At 38.6% G+C, this 14,534-nt stretch overlaps 1 protein-coding gene across 1 annotated transcript; it reads right to left on the reverse strand.

Moving 5' to 3' along the window:
* Positions 1-3: 3 nt before the first annotated feature.
* On the reverse strand, positions 4-13,981 carry scinla (scinderin like a). The gene is made up of 17 exons (XM_088078135.1): positions 13,833-13,981; positions 11,861-12,053; positions 10,841-10,998; positions 8,870-9,031; positions 8,609-8,758; positions 7,733-7,819; positions 7,487-7,619; positions 7,258-7,346; positions 6,153-6,365; positions 5,929-6,062; positions 5,056-5,149; positions 4,760-4,936; positions 4,459-4,663; positions 2,875-2,990; positions 2,672-2,749; positions 2,111-2,171; positions 4-2,028 (listed from the first exon to the last, which is right to left on the reverse strand). Exons 2-17 carry the CDS (start codon positions 12,039-12,041, stop codon positions 1,895-1,897), a joined length of 2,172 nt encoding a protein of 723 aa, XP_087934261.1. The 5' UTR covers positions 12,042-12,053; positions 13,833-13,981; the 3' UTR covers positions 4-1,894.
* Between the last annotated feature and the right edge of the window lie 553 nt (positions 13,982-14,534).

Consider the following 14,534-nt stretch of genomic DNA (forward strand, 5'->3'; position numbering starts at 1 on the left):
ATGTTCAAAAAAGGTCATATTTTTATTGAAATCTCTCAACTGAAGTTTATTTTTGCAAACTGGGCTGTAAAACGGGAAATGTTCCATAAAAATATATATTTCTTTTGTTACAAATTGAATACATTCATGAGACTTAAAATGCTAGCATCTGCGGAGCCCTAAAAGTGTCAAAAACGGATGTTTCTTTTTTGCTTTCCTTGTATGCACACGTTAATTATCTGTGGGAACAAGTTACCTTTTTTGCACACACAAGCTAACCTGTGATGCCGTGGAAAATTATCTCCATCTGTGGAACTTCAGGGGCTCTGTAAGTTTCTTATTCAAGTCAAATATACATTTTCAAAAATTCCTTTAAGGCCACACTGAACTTGAGAAATAGTGCATCGTGGTTTTTGTAACTGGATTGTAAACAGTTTATCATTTCACTGCAAAAAGAAATATGTTTGTGAGACTTAAAATGCATATATGTGTATGGAGCCACTAAAGTGCCAAAAGTTTTTTTAATTTTTTAAAATGTTTTACGCACAAGTTTATTATCTGTGGAAACATGTTACTTATCACACAAGCTAGCCTGTTACCTTGCAGATAATTATCTCTGATAACTAGTGTGCACAACATAAAAGAAATATCACCTTATGAGGTTTTAGGGGCTCCGTAAATACTTCAACCATATCATATGTCTTCAAAATGGACTTAAAGGGATAGTTCAGATTTTTTAAAGTGGGGTTATGTTGGTTACTTTGACGGTCTGTTATGTACAGTAGATGTCAGTCGGCACGCACCCAGTTTGGAGAAGCAGCTTGCAGTCTAACACAGAAGCTAAGCAATGTACTGCAAACATTAACGGCTTCAGCTTCCCCTTTATGCTCAAAGCCACCAGACTCCTTTGAGAAAAACTAATTTTGTTTTGCTGAAAACAGGAGCAGCTGGTCCACCGCTGACTCAATCACTAAGTCAGTTTGTGTTATTATGTGGATTTGGTGAATCTGAAAAAAACATTTTAAACACCAAACTCACACAATAACACAAACAAATTAAATGACTGAGGCAGCAAAAGACCAGCAGCGTCTGTGTTCAGCAATTTTAAATCACTGCTTTTCTCAATGGAGTCTGGCTCTGAAGAGAACGACATAACTGCGTCATTCTCCTGTTGGAAATCACGGTCTGACATTAAGGTAAAGCAGTGAAATTGCTCTCAATATAGCAAACATTTAAACAGATTTTGTTTTAGGTGTGACTTGTTTTTCGTGGCTGAAATGTGTTTTGTTGCTGAGCCAATTCACAACAGTACATTGCTTAACCTCTATGTTGGACTCCTGCTTCTCCAGACTGGGAGTGTGCAGACTGACATTTACTGTTTGTAACACGCTGTCTATGTATAAGTACTTCATACAACGCCACCTTAAACAACTGAACTGTCCCTTTAAAGCCACACTAAACTTGAGAGAAATAGTGCATCATGTGTTTTTTTGGGTTTTTTTTACAGGACGGAAAACAGTTTATCATTTTAAAAACATGAGACAGAATAAAAAGCTGCAGAGAAACTTCCAGACACTTTCCCAACAAAGGTTTGATTCGATATGTTTTAATTTTTGTGAGTGCAGAATCATAAAACTATTTTTGCCGTAATTTAAATTGTGTTTTAAAAAGTGTTTTATATTTTAAAAAAATACCCTCCTGAGATGGTAAGCACACCAGAGTTGCAGTATGGGATGTGAAATCTTTATTGCAGCTCCAAGCTAACGTCCACCAAGGCAGAACTTTAAAATCTGAAGCTGATAAAACCTTAAAGGTAATAATCCAGTGATGCATGATAAGTAATGAATCTTTGCAGGTGTTTTTGGGTGAAGGTTTTCTGGCACCACAAAAAACCTTAAGCTCATTTGCCTTATTTCTATTCAGTTGACCAATAATTGGGGTCCCAGGCATGGAACCAGCCGGTGAAGGAGCTTGGCTCATCCCCCTGCGTAACGGCGATGATGGGCATACCGAAACGGCCGCTGGGGTCGCTGAGCACATATTTATCGGCTGAAAGAAAAAAGGAACACATTTGTAAACAAAGTCACCTATGTAATTCTCCCCCTCATGTTTTTACAGCTGTTTGTCTTACAAATCTCCCATGATCCACATCTCTCCTCCTTATTGGCATCCTTTCCGTTCCAAAGGAAGAGCTGGTGACAGAAATAACCAAAGGGATTTAGCAAAAAGGCAGCCATAATAAAATCTTAATATATTTAATATTTTAGCTGTTTTTAATATTTTTAATCTATTTACTTTTTTCTAGAAATGTATATTATTGTTTATTATTGTTAAAATGTATATATATATATGTGTATATATATATATATATATATATATACATTTTATGATCTTTCTTTTATTTTACAAATTTATTATTATTATTATTATTATTATTATTATTATTATTATTATTATTATTATTATTATTATCATTACCACCATTATTAAACATTATCATCATCATCATCATTATTATTATTAATTAATAATTAATTAATAAGTATTTGAAATTTCTATTTCTATTTTTGTTTGTCAAAGCGATTACTGATTACAGTTGTGAAGTCTTTTGTATATGTTAAATTGAAAAATGAAATAGAAAGTTCCAGTAAAAATAAATAAGTAAATAAATACATCTAAATGGGCTGCACACCTGCTCTCCGGTATCAAGAATCATGACATCATCAGGTGCCAGATCTGCCTGTGTGATATCACCGGGCACCTCTTCTACCTAAATATTGAGAAGTACATGTTTACAAAAAAAAATCCAAAAACAAACAACAACAATAACAACAACAACAACAACAACAACAACAACAACAAAACATTCATTTAGATGAAAACTTAGATACTCACATTCACTGTGCCAGTCTTATTTGAGCAGCCAAACAGTCGTGGTTGCCAGACGGCGTTCCTCAGGGCTTTGTTGCATTGGTATCTCTTCTTCCCACCCAGCGCTTTCCAGAAATCATCTGGCGACAAAGAAAAAGATTGCTTTCTTACAGGAAATATTTGACTTTTTTTAACTTGGTGCAGACTAACTTGGAATAATGTTTGAGCGCAGCTTGTGAGGAGACGGATGATAATCAGTGATGGCGAGTCATTCATTTTGCCAAAATTACCACGTTCACTTTCATCAGTGCTGACTGGAGTCAGAGGCCATAAAAACCTGTGTCTCCTGCAGAGTCTTTTGGCATTCTGACTGTATTAAACAGCCAAGTCTTAGCAGGAGTTACTGAGGTTTTTTGCACAATGGGAATAAAGCTGAAGCAAACTGCTCGTGTCGGCTAACTGCACTCGCAAACTTCACATTCCTGCCATCAACTAGCAGCATGATCCAACAGGCGAGACCTTACAGGTACTTTGCAAAAAATCAGGGCTGCATCTTTTTGGGGGAAACAAAACATTAGATCAAATCAACTGTCATGCAGCACAGCACGAGATTTTACACACAGCGTATTTTGTTTAATGCTTCGGAAGGTTTTTTTTAACATGATTTAAACAATAGCCAAAGTAATTTTGATTCAAAACTTTTAAAAAACATTCTGTTAATTCCAAAGCTTTTCCAGGCCTGGAACTTTTTTCAGGACTTTCGTGACCATTTCCACTGCGGGAACTCGGGGGTAGTTTTTCAGGGGTCTCGTATGTTGTTGCGTGTCTCCATCGCAAGAACCCTCCCCCAAAGGACAAATCTCGAGAACAAGCACCATTTTCAACGCTGCAATCATGTGATGCCTGAATAACCTGAATAACGACTTTCCCACCGGAAAAATTCACATGAACGGCTTCTCATGTTGTAAAAAACAAATAAAGTCAATGTTTGGTCAATGGTAAGAATCGTCTTTTATCAATTTATGTACTGAATATCAATTTTTGATCACATGCTAAGAATACTAAAGTATTTATGTTAACTGCTCTCCGTGTATCGTGACCTAAAGTAGTTAGAAATTCGTTTTTTAGCATAAACCCTGATAATAAGTCAGATAAATCTCTTTTTAAGCTATATTTAAGTATCTTTGAAATCATGGCTCATTGTATCCGTTGCTTTTGCTCTTCCTTGTCATGAAAAAACGGCTGTCAATCTTTTATTTAAACGCTTTAAAGCTTTGATGTCGTTCCCACATAATGACCTCAAAGCACATGAACACAACGAAGTCTGAAGAACGAATTCCCAACTTGGAAACTACGACCTTCTGACATCACACGCAGCATAAAACCCAGCAGAAGAAGAATGAGGAGGATTACATCATCTCCAGAGTACAGTGGGTAGCAGGATCCTACGCTGCGATGGAGACACAGAGGCTGAGAGGATCGACAACGAGGCCACTCCTGTAAACGTTCCCGCCTCCTACATGTTACAACGAGCTCCCGCAGTGGAAACACACCTAGTGAGAATGTGTTACCAAGCAGAGGCCAATGCTCCTTTTCTTCAGCACTCACCTGACTCTTCGTTCTCATTCATCACTTTCAGTTTTCCAGCACATTTTTGGGTACATTGTTGGGTGACGCTGATACGTTCAACGACATCCTGAGCTGCAGCCTTCTCTTCAGAAGTCGCTCCCTTCCCGTTCCACTGGTACATGGAGTCACCGTTCTTCAGCACAAACACGTCGTTGGTGTTCAGTGAGGTGGCATCGGGCTCCACCTGGGTGAGCGAGACACAACAGAAAGACAGAACGGCGTGAATCGTTTATTATGAAGCGTCAGTTTGTGCACGTTCAGTGTCATAAATGAGGCTGACCTCAACAGCCCGCGTGGCTCCGGTGCTGCCCTGGCGGATGTGGAAGAGACGTGTGTTGGCAGGCTCTTCATCCTTGTCATCACTCTTGCGGCTTGTCCCACCCAGGTAAACCATCAAAGGTTTGCCATTAAACAAACTCATAAGATGATTTGGTTCTTGACCCTGAGTGACACGAACCTGCAAAGACACAGCAGTGGTTTATCCGACATGTACGACACGCACAGCGGTGAGAAGAATCTGAATAATACCAGTATACCAATACCATAGCAATACCATTCTTCCACCAAATATCTTACCTGGGTAGCAGCTCCACCCAGGCTGGAATCGTCCAGCTCGATGGCGAGAATGGCTGAAGCGCCCAGTTCATCACTGGAGCACTTCTGCCCTTGCCTAAAGACAGGAAAGCCGAAATGCGTTCATTACTCATTCAGGCTAAATCATTGCTGATATTTACGAAAAAAGAGCAAAAATGAACAAAAAGTGACAAACAAAAAGCAACAAATAAAAAGCAATGAATGAAAAGCAACGCTGGTTTACCAACAAGCTTAAAGTGATAGTTGTGGATTTTTGAAGTGGGACTGTACGAAATACTTATGTGCAGTCAGTGTATTTCATACAGTAGCTGACGGTCGGCGCGCTCCCGGTTTGCAGAAACAAAGCCTAGAACATCCTAAAGTTTGGCAAACATCCTAAAACGCTGGAAACGTCCTCAAATCCTAGAAATTTCCTACAATCCTAGACACCTCCTAAAATCCGAGAAACTTCCTAAAATTTGACAAACCCTAGAAACATCAATTAATTCTAGAAATGCCCAAAAATCATAGAAATGTCCTAAAACCATAGAAATGTCCTAAAATCCAAGAAACTCCCTAAAATTTGCATCATCCTACAATCCTAGAGACGTCCATAAATCTTAGAAATGTCCTTAAGTCTTAGAAATGTACTAAAATCTCTGAAATGCCCTTAAATCCTAGAAATTTCCTAAAATCCAACAAATATGCTAAAATGCTAGAAACGTGTATGGGGCTGATGGCTCTTGTCATTTTGCAAAAGTTGAGTCAAGTTGAGTATTTGAGTCAAGTTGAGTATTTCTGGCCCTCGTGGTTACATTGCAGTATTTTCGGCGGCCTGTTCGGCTGCAGGTCTCTCGCTCAGTTTGTTGCTCTCACCAGATGTAGATGATATGCTTCTCTCTGCCTCCATCGTTGTAGGAGTACTGCACCAGGTAACAGTCACCTCCGTAAAACTGTCCGTAGGTTTGCGGGTCCACAGGCTTTTTATCATTTCCTTCCACACGCCAAATCTACAGACACACACCATTGTCACATCTACAGGTTTGATATCAGATAACGTCAGTAAACAGCACGAGAGCGGTCAGGATGGTGAAACATACCTGGACTTTCCCGGAGCCGTCGTCCACCATGCCGTGCTGGGCAGCCATGGTTTTGTCGTGGAGTTTGGAGACGTCGAAGGGAATCTTCTCCACCTTGGCGATTTTATTAATAGTGTGAACCTCTCCCAGGCCGACAGTCTCGTCCTTGTCCATCCAGTCAAGGAAAAACTGCTTAAACAGAGACGTCTCGCCCCACTGTGGCAAAATGTTGATCTGTAATAGGAGTAGAAGAGTATATTCATAAACAGGATTACAAGATAGTAAGAATGAACTTTTACCACATTGCCTACTCCCCCCACTAATGACCACAAACTTATTCTAAAACTGGTTTTTATATCATTTTGAATAATAAAAAAAACAGTGGATGCCTCTGGGTAACATACCCATGTTTTGCTGTTTACACATCCTTAATTATGTTGCAATCCTTTAAAACAAGAACCAGGGGCCCAGAAAAACCAGCAATACTATATTTATATTGTAACATGACATGATGACTCCCTTTTTCGGGACCTTCCTCGCGTGGTTGGGCTCCATTAACTCTCTCCAAAACAAGGTCTGAGAAAGTCTTTTTCTGTAATTTTTGAAGTCTTGTAATAGATTCACATAAATGGATGAGTAAAGTTATTTATTTATATTGTTTAATGTGCTTAAATTGAAAATGAATTAACAGAAAATCACTTAAATGCAAAGGTTGCCTTGAAACACCGTTTTGGTTTTGTGTATTTTGGTTTATAGCATAACAGTCATCATAATTTTCTTTTTATCTCTGAAAATTAACCTAGATAAGTTTAATAATTTTGAATTTTTTTTTCCATACAGTATTGCATATAATTTTATTAGGATTTTAATATTAAAATGTCTTTAAATTATGTTTTTCTATTTTATTTTAGTAACTAGCATAGTAAAGCGTACCATAGCGGGTCAATGGTGGTTTTTTAGTCTAAAATTTGTTTAAATCATTTATCTATTGATTTTATTTTTTATTTCTTATCTCTTTACTCTTTCATTGTAAATTTGTATCTTTTATTATGGTTTTTTTTTTGTTGCTCTGTAAATCGCCCTCTTGTATAAAATGTGTCGTCAAAATAAAGCCACCTTGCCTTACCTGAGTATTTGGGGAGTAACCCCTTATTTCGATGAACTTTTCTGCAGTGCACAGTGCTACTTTGCGTTCTTCTTCATTTGCATCTTGACCTGCAGTTTGGGGTGCAGCACAGTGGTCAGAGACTACAAACTTTGATCTGATTAATTAATTAGTCATATTTTCCCAGAAAAAAAGGGTGAATGCAAAAAAAAAGGGGTAATGGAAATGGATAGATGTCACGGTGTAGTACCTTTCCAAACAAATATCTTTTCGTCTCCTTTGTTGTCCAAGATGTAGCATTCAGACGAGGAGAGCATGTCTTGTTTGAACGGGGTTTTTTCAGCCACCAAAGTTGTCTCCATGGAGCCAGAAGCATCCGAAATCTGTGAGGCGGAGAGATGATCAAAACATCTACGTGGGATCATTTGAGTCCTTTAGATACTGTAACATTCATCCACAGTAATTCATTTAAAAGCTGTATATCTGATGTACATACCAAAAACAGCGAGGCCTCGTTCTTGCTATTCACATCTGCGATATGATCGCAGCTTGCTGGTGGGAGGTCCGGTTTGGGTCCGAGCACCTGTGAATAAAAACAGGCTCGTGGACTGCAACATGGCGCTTATGAAACAATAAAATAGTCCACAGCTTCATAATATCTTTTTTGACATAAAAACATTTGTGGTCCAAATTAGATGTTGGGATCTATGCTGAATGTGACGTCTAAATAAAAAAAGAGTCTGATTAGTTCATGAATTCGCTCATACCGTTTTTAAGGATTATTTTTTTTTGTCTCTAATTTCTCTAATTTGATAGGACAGCTCAGACGAGAAAGGGAGAAAGAGTGGGATGACATGCAGCAAAGAGCCAAGGCCAGACTCAAACTTGCGGCTGCTGCAACAAGGACGTAGCCTCTGCATATGGGGTGCCCGCTCTACCAACTGAGCTACTGAGTACCCCCTTCACCACTTTCATCGTCCATCCACTCGAGTTGTAACAATTTTCAAAACTATCTTTATGTAGTTATCGTTAACGTTCTTAGTGTGGGTGGCCCTTTAAGCTGTTCGCATTTAAAAGTTAGGAAGAAAAAATAAAAAATAAAAAAATAAACTTTTTTTCATAGCACCTTTCCTGCAAGAAATGCAGCCTGACACGCTTTACGAGAAAAAAAGTGCTTCACATAAAAAGACATAGAAGACAAAAACGAAATAAAACCTGCATGTAAAACTAACATAAGATCAGAATAGAAATCTTCACATGGATAAAACCCACTTTAAAATACTAGTAAAAGTACTGAAATACGATAAAAACTGAATGTACAACATAAGATGGGAGATAAAATAAATAAAATGAAACCCTAAAAAAAGCTCACTCCAATGACTTCCTCCGGCTCTGAGCCTTCGTCAATCATCTCGACAGTGGAACGTCCGTTTCTCTCATTGTCGCGGATAGCTTTGGCCACCTCGTTGGCTTTCAGGCGCTCAAAGTGATTGCTCTGACTGCCGGCCCAGTTGTAGATGGTCTGACATTTCACATCAACAGAGAAACAGAAAGTTACGGTGAAACACTGCAGCACCTGAAACCCTGTGCTGATTCACTCTAACATGTTGTGTTGGTCCATCTTCTGAGTCACCTTTCCGAAATCAATGATGAAGCAGTCGCCGTTATTGAAGCCGCTCCAGGACATGTCCACCTCCGTGGCTCTGATCATCCGACGACCTTTGACGTGCAGCAGACGTTTGACGTTCATATCGTTGGTCACCACGTGTGAGAAGCCTGAGGCCACTCCACCTTTCTTCAAAACGAGTACAACCAAAAAATAATCCTTAGAGCTTTTGCATAAAACCACAACTGCATGGTATGGAGATTTCATTTATCAAAGAGATTGTTTTAAGGTTTAAGATTGTTAAAGGGAAAAACAAAGCTGAACTTTACTCTCGATGTCTTTGATCAATGTTACTTTGTAAATATTGTTATATTCATGAACAATCATGAAATCCTTCCTACTTTACGACATGTTTTTTAATACGTTTTTGTTAATATTGTCATGTTTTATGTGTTTGCTCACTTTAGAAAATGTTATTCACAGAAACTTTCTCTTCCCCGTCAAAAATGAAGAGGTGGTGAGAGAGGAGAGAGGTGACGCTGGTAATTATTCACATGACTCGTGTATTCATCACACCTGCGAACACTTGTGTGTCACTCGCTCTGAATAATATCACAGTAAAGTTCTTCGGTGTGCGGAGTTAAAATCTGTTTTTTTATTTATCAAGAGTTAACTGAAAAGACTGACATCACTCTCGTGTCAGACGGTAGTGTCAATGGTCTCATCTAACTCTTATTTTTGTGTTTGTACAACAATGAATTATCTTGCATGTCTTACATACAGAGCACTGTCTCGCTGCACTAGAGCCAAAGACTATTTGGTCCTCGAATATCATTACGTTAGTACTGACTGATCTGGAAATCAGCTTTTAAATATGAATCCCCACACAAGTGGAACAGCTCTTAAAATTAGACGCCCAAATTGCTTATAATCAATATACATTTCTTCATAAAGACTGACATAAAGCACAGTGAATGCGTGTTTTCTTTGGGTGATGCTTCCCTGTGTGTTGATGTTTTGGAGTATTTATGCAGTGGCTATTGTGTGTTTTTGCTTTTAATGTGTACTTGAGTATCTGCCACATTCCTCACGTTTTGTGTTGATGCATATTGTCGTGTGCTTTTGTTGTTTTTATATGTAAAGTAATGAGGGCATCCTTGTGAGAGAGAGCATGCTCTCAATCGTCCTTCCCTGTTTAAATAAAGATTAAATAAATTATAAAATAGTATGTGTATTTGAATAAAATTGTGGAAAGAGTACAAACATCACTCGGTTCAAGAAGATGCACAAAAGCATTATTTTACAGAGCCATAAAAATGTAGTCAAATCTTTGTCTATTGATGCAGTTTGACATCAGTTGCTTGTATATATGCATGCTTAATATGTTTAAATTATACATATGCGCATGTGTGTGTGTGTATCCACAGGGACGTATATATGGATGTGTGTGTGTATGATTGTATGTATGTAAGTGCGTGAATGTAATTATGCAAGTGAATGTATACACACACGTTAGAGATGAATTTCATGAATAATTTAGGGAGTAACTGAGAAGGGTTGGGACATAATACATTTATACCTCTGATTCCTTTTCGAACATGTAAGATTTTATTTTTGTTAACTATTGTGTATGGATCATCATCCATTTCAGTTACTGTTATTTATTATTAAAATTTTAAAAAATGCTTGAACATTTTAATTTATGGCATGAGTCTAGAATAAATCTTTCACTTTCTTAAGTGACTGCTGGACAATATTGAACTTTTTCATAATATTCTAATTTTTTGAGATGCACCTGTAAGGTGCAATCATGAAAAGGGGGGGGGCAGAGTCATCCCGCCTCTGAGACGGGATCAGAGGTAGTAACAAGCGCCGAAACGAGGTCTGTGTAAAATGTAAAGCCGGAAAGATGTGACCATAGGTGTGTTGAGTGTGACATTTTGGTTACATTTCATGTTGACTACCCTGAAAACAACACGTGCGTGTATCATGTTTTACCTTGTACGTGACGCCTGTTCGCTTGAAGTATCCCATAAAGGATTTTGACTCATGGTCTTGATGCTCAGTGTGCTGCACTGCCTTTCCGTTCAGGCGGTCATCCAGCTGTACCATGTAGATGGCAGCAGACCCTCGTTCATCCTGGGAAGTTTCCTTACCTGTGACATAACAGATAACAATGAAGAGAATTAGATCTCACACGCCTCTGTGCGTTTGGAGGTGGGCACCAGAAGTTCTTCAGGCCAAAAACATGTTTTATGAGGTGACCTTGACCTTCGACTGTCAGAATCGAATCAGTTTATTCTTGATTCCAAATGTGCGTTTGTGCCAAATTTGAGGAAACTTCCTCATGACCATCTTCAGATGCTGTGTTAGCAACAACAAGACAGATGCAAGCTCACCGTGACCTTGACCTTTGAACACCAAATTCAAATCAGCTCACTTGGTGGCTTTCCATTAACCCTCAACTTGCGCGAAGTTGAAATTGTAAATTGGAAACATGGCAATTTTGGCGATTTTTACGTTCACATGAGGTTGTATTTCGGGCAACTTGGCAGCTTTTTTCACTTTTATAGGTCTCATAAAATTCACGAGCATGATGCGGCAGGCACTAGAAGAGGTGTTATTGCATCACATAACTCTATCAGCTCCCAGAAATCCCTCACATGTGGACGCTCCAAAGTATGAGGGGCTCGCCTTTCCATTATGGCTCCAAAACACACCCATGTTGTCTTCGACTGGAAATAATAACAGCTAGTGTGGTCGCTGTGGTAGAAATAGACCTGCTAATGTTTTGAACACCATCACCATGGTTACTGGAAGTTGCGTAACATCACTCTGTGGAAACGCAATCAGCTCACAATTGTGTTTTATCACCATTTCAAAAACGTCGCCTAAGCTTTGCACAAATCTGCAACGGAAAGATGGTGTCCATACAACACTAAACAGAGTACAGACATACAAATTATGAATTAGTCAGAGCTTGTTTTGAGGTGTCAGCAGATGATCTAAGTCCATTACCAAACCACACGTGAACGTTGTAGGAAAAACCAGATGTGGTGTGAAGCACTAAGTAAGAGTCTCCGGTGTAGAATTGTCCATGGAGTTGAGGAGGGACGGGTGTCAATTCCATTTGCTCTATCCGCCACACCTGCAGGCCGGGCTCCTTCCCCGCATGCTCGAGCTCCTCGTGGTACACCATAATGCTCAGGACCTGAGGGGAGACACGCCTTCAGTAACGAGTAACCATCGGGCCACAGCAACGACAGTAAACACAGGACTGTAACCGTTTCATACAGGGCTGCAAGAATAAATCCATTTATCCACTGACAGAAAATAAACTGAAGAAAAGGTATTTTTTCAAGCATACATGTAAACCAATCTCCAGATCCAGCTTCTCTAATGTGAGATTTTTTTCTTTTTTTATGTCATCAGAAAATTATTACCTCTGGGTTTTGGACAATCAGTTAGAAAAAACAAACCTTGATTCATGCCTTGATGTTTTTAGGAAAATTACTGCCCATCCCAAAGCATTCAAAAGATGTGCTTGCTCTATTCTGTTTCCATTAAAAGTCCTGCATTTACTTTGCAGCATTTGTTGCTTAACCTGTAATACAGGCATCATTTGATTAAACAAAAGAGGCGTGTTGACATATAGAGGTGAAAAATCACCTGATGCACCAGGAAGTGTCATCTACACTTACTGCCAAACTGCAATCTAAAGTGTCAGTTTGGTATTTTGGGGCAAGAGAAGCCACACCCCACAGCTACAGACAAAACCATGAATCTTGTTCTGCAGTGTGTGATTATTATCCCACGGCAAGATGGATCATTTGGGAAAAATGAAGGTGATTTTGACAGGGACTATAACCCCTAATGCGTACATATGTTTTAAAGGTTTTGTTTTTGTGGTGGTTGATTGATTGATGGTGTGGTATTACTATGCATCCATATCTTATATAGTTGTCAGAGTACATCCGTGTAAAGCAATGCCTATTTTGCAGAATCAGGTAAAGAGTTCATGTTAAAGGGATGGTTCAATTTTTTTTTTAAGTGCGGTTGTATAATGTACTTATCCGTATACAATATATTTTATATAGTACGTGTCTGTCTGCACGCCCCCAGTTTGGAGAGACACGCTGCAGTCTCTCACAGAAGCTACAAAACATATTTAAGCCATGTAAAAAAAAAAGTCCTCCCAAGTGAAAAAACATCAGCCTGTCTAAGAGTATGCTATATTGAAAGTATTTTTCAAAGCTGTTTTGGATCTCAGGCAGTGATTTTAAACAGCAGGACGGAGCTGTTAAATTGCTGTCCTTTTAGCCAGACTCCATTGAGAAAAACAGCAATTTAACGTTATTGAACACATGAGCTGCTGGTCTGCTGATGCCTCAAACAGTTATTATATTGGTGTTACTATGTGACTTTGGCATTTAAAAAGGCTAGTTTAGATTCACCAAAGTCACTCCATAACACAAAATAAGTAACTGATCAAAGCAGCAGTAGACCAGCAGCTCTTGTGTTCAAAGAGCTAAATTTATTGTTTTTTCAATGGAGTCTTGTGGCTTTGACAAGAGCACAGATGGGAAACGGGCTGTGTGACGGAGAGGTAAAGCAGTGAAAATACTCTCAATATAATGTGCACTGAAACTGATATTGACTTTTTTAAGGTGGAACTTTTTATCCACGGCATTACATTGCTTAGCTTATGTGTCGGACCCCTACCTGCTTCTCCAAACTGGGGGCGCGCAGTCTGACATCTACTGTACACTGATTATGGAAAAGTAACCCATACAACAAAACTTAAAAAAAAAAAAAAAAATCAAAACTATTCCTTAAATATGAATGTCTTGCTAGGATTTCATAATGAATAAGTAGCAACAAGTAGCAACAACTATTTAAACTGAATGCAATCTAAATAGCTATAGACAGTTTTTAAAGTATTCCATAACATTTTGCAGAAACATACAGATTACAAATAATTTTCCATTACCTGGTGAGGACAGAAGGTAGATGCTGAGAGTGAGGAAGCTGCTGCACTGCTGCTCTTCCAGGGTGCCGCCCAGCTTCTCTGCACGCAGCTCTGCTTTTATCCTGGAGGGACATCCGCTTTGTGAAGAAGAGGCGTGCCCAGTCACATCCCAGCCTAACCCAGTCTGCAAAAGGCCTGCACAAATGGTGGCAGTGGACCAACACCCAAAGCTGGGGAACATTCCTGTAAGATATGTATATTATGTTATATATATATATATATATATATATATATATATATATATATATATATATATATATATATATATATATATATATATATATAGATAGATAGATAGATAGATAGATAGATAGATAGATAGATAGAGAGATATATATATATGTATATGTTATTTTTAAAAAGATCCATCCAAACTCTGCATGCAGCTGCCATAAATGCACAAAGGTTAATACAGCGTACTGTAAGAGTATTTTTTTATGACCTACAACAAGAAAATCAGGGTTCTTCTTCTCATCGTACAACTCTCAGGAGAAAAAAAGCTCAAAAGGTAGATCAACTTTCCAGAGGATATGAACTTAAATATTAATGCAACTACATCTGACCTGTGTCAGCACTTTGCTGTCTTGCAGAGAAACACCTGAAAAATGCAGGCGGACGAACCTGTCTGTCTGCAGCCAGTTAGATTAGCTTAGCATAAAGACT

Source organism: Plectropomus leopardus, chromosome 5, assembly GCF_026936395.1.
Source record: "Plectropomus leopardus strain MGB_pleo_1.0 chromosome 5, ASM2693639v1, whole genome shotgun sequence".
Lineage (NCBI taxonomy): Eukaryota > Metazoa > Chordata > Actinopteri > Perciformes > Serranidae > Plectropomus > Plectropomus leopardus.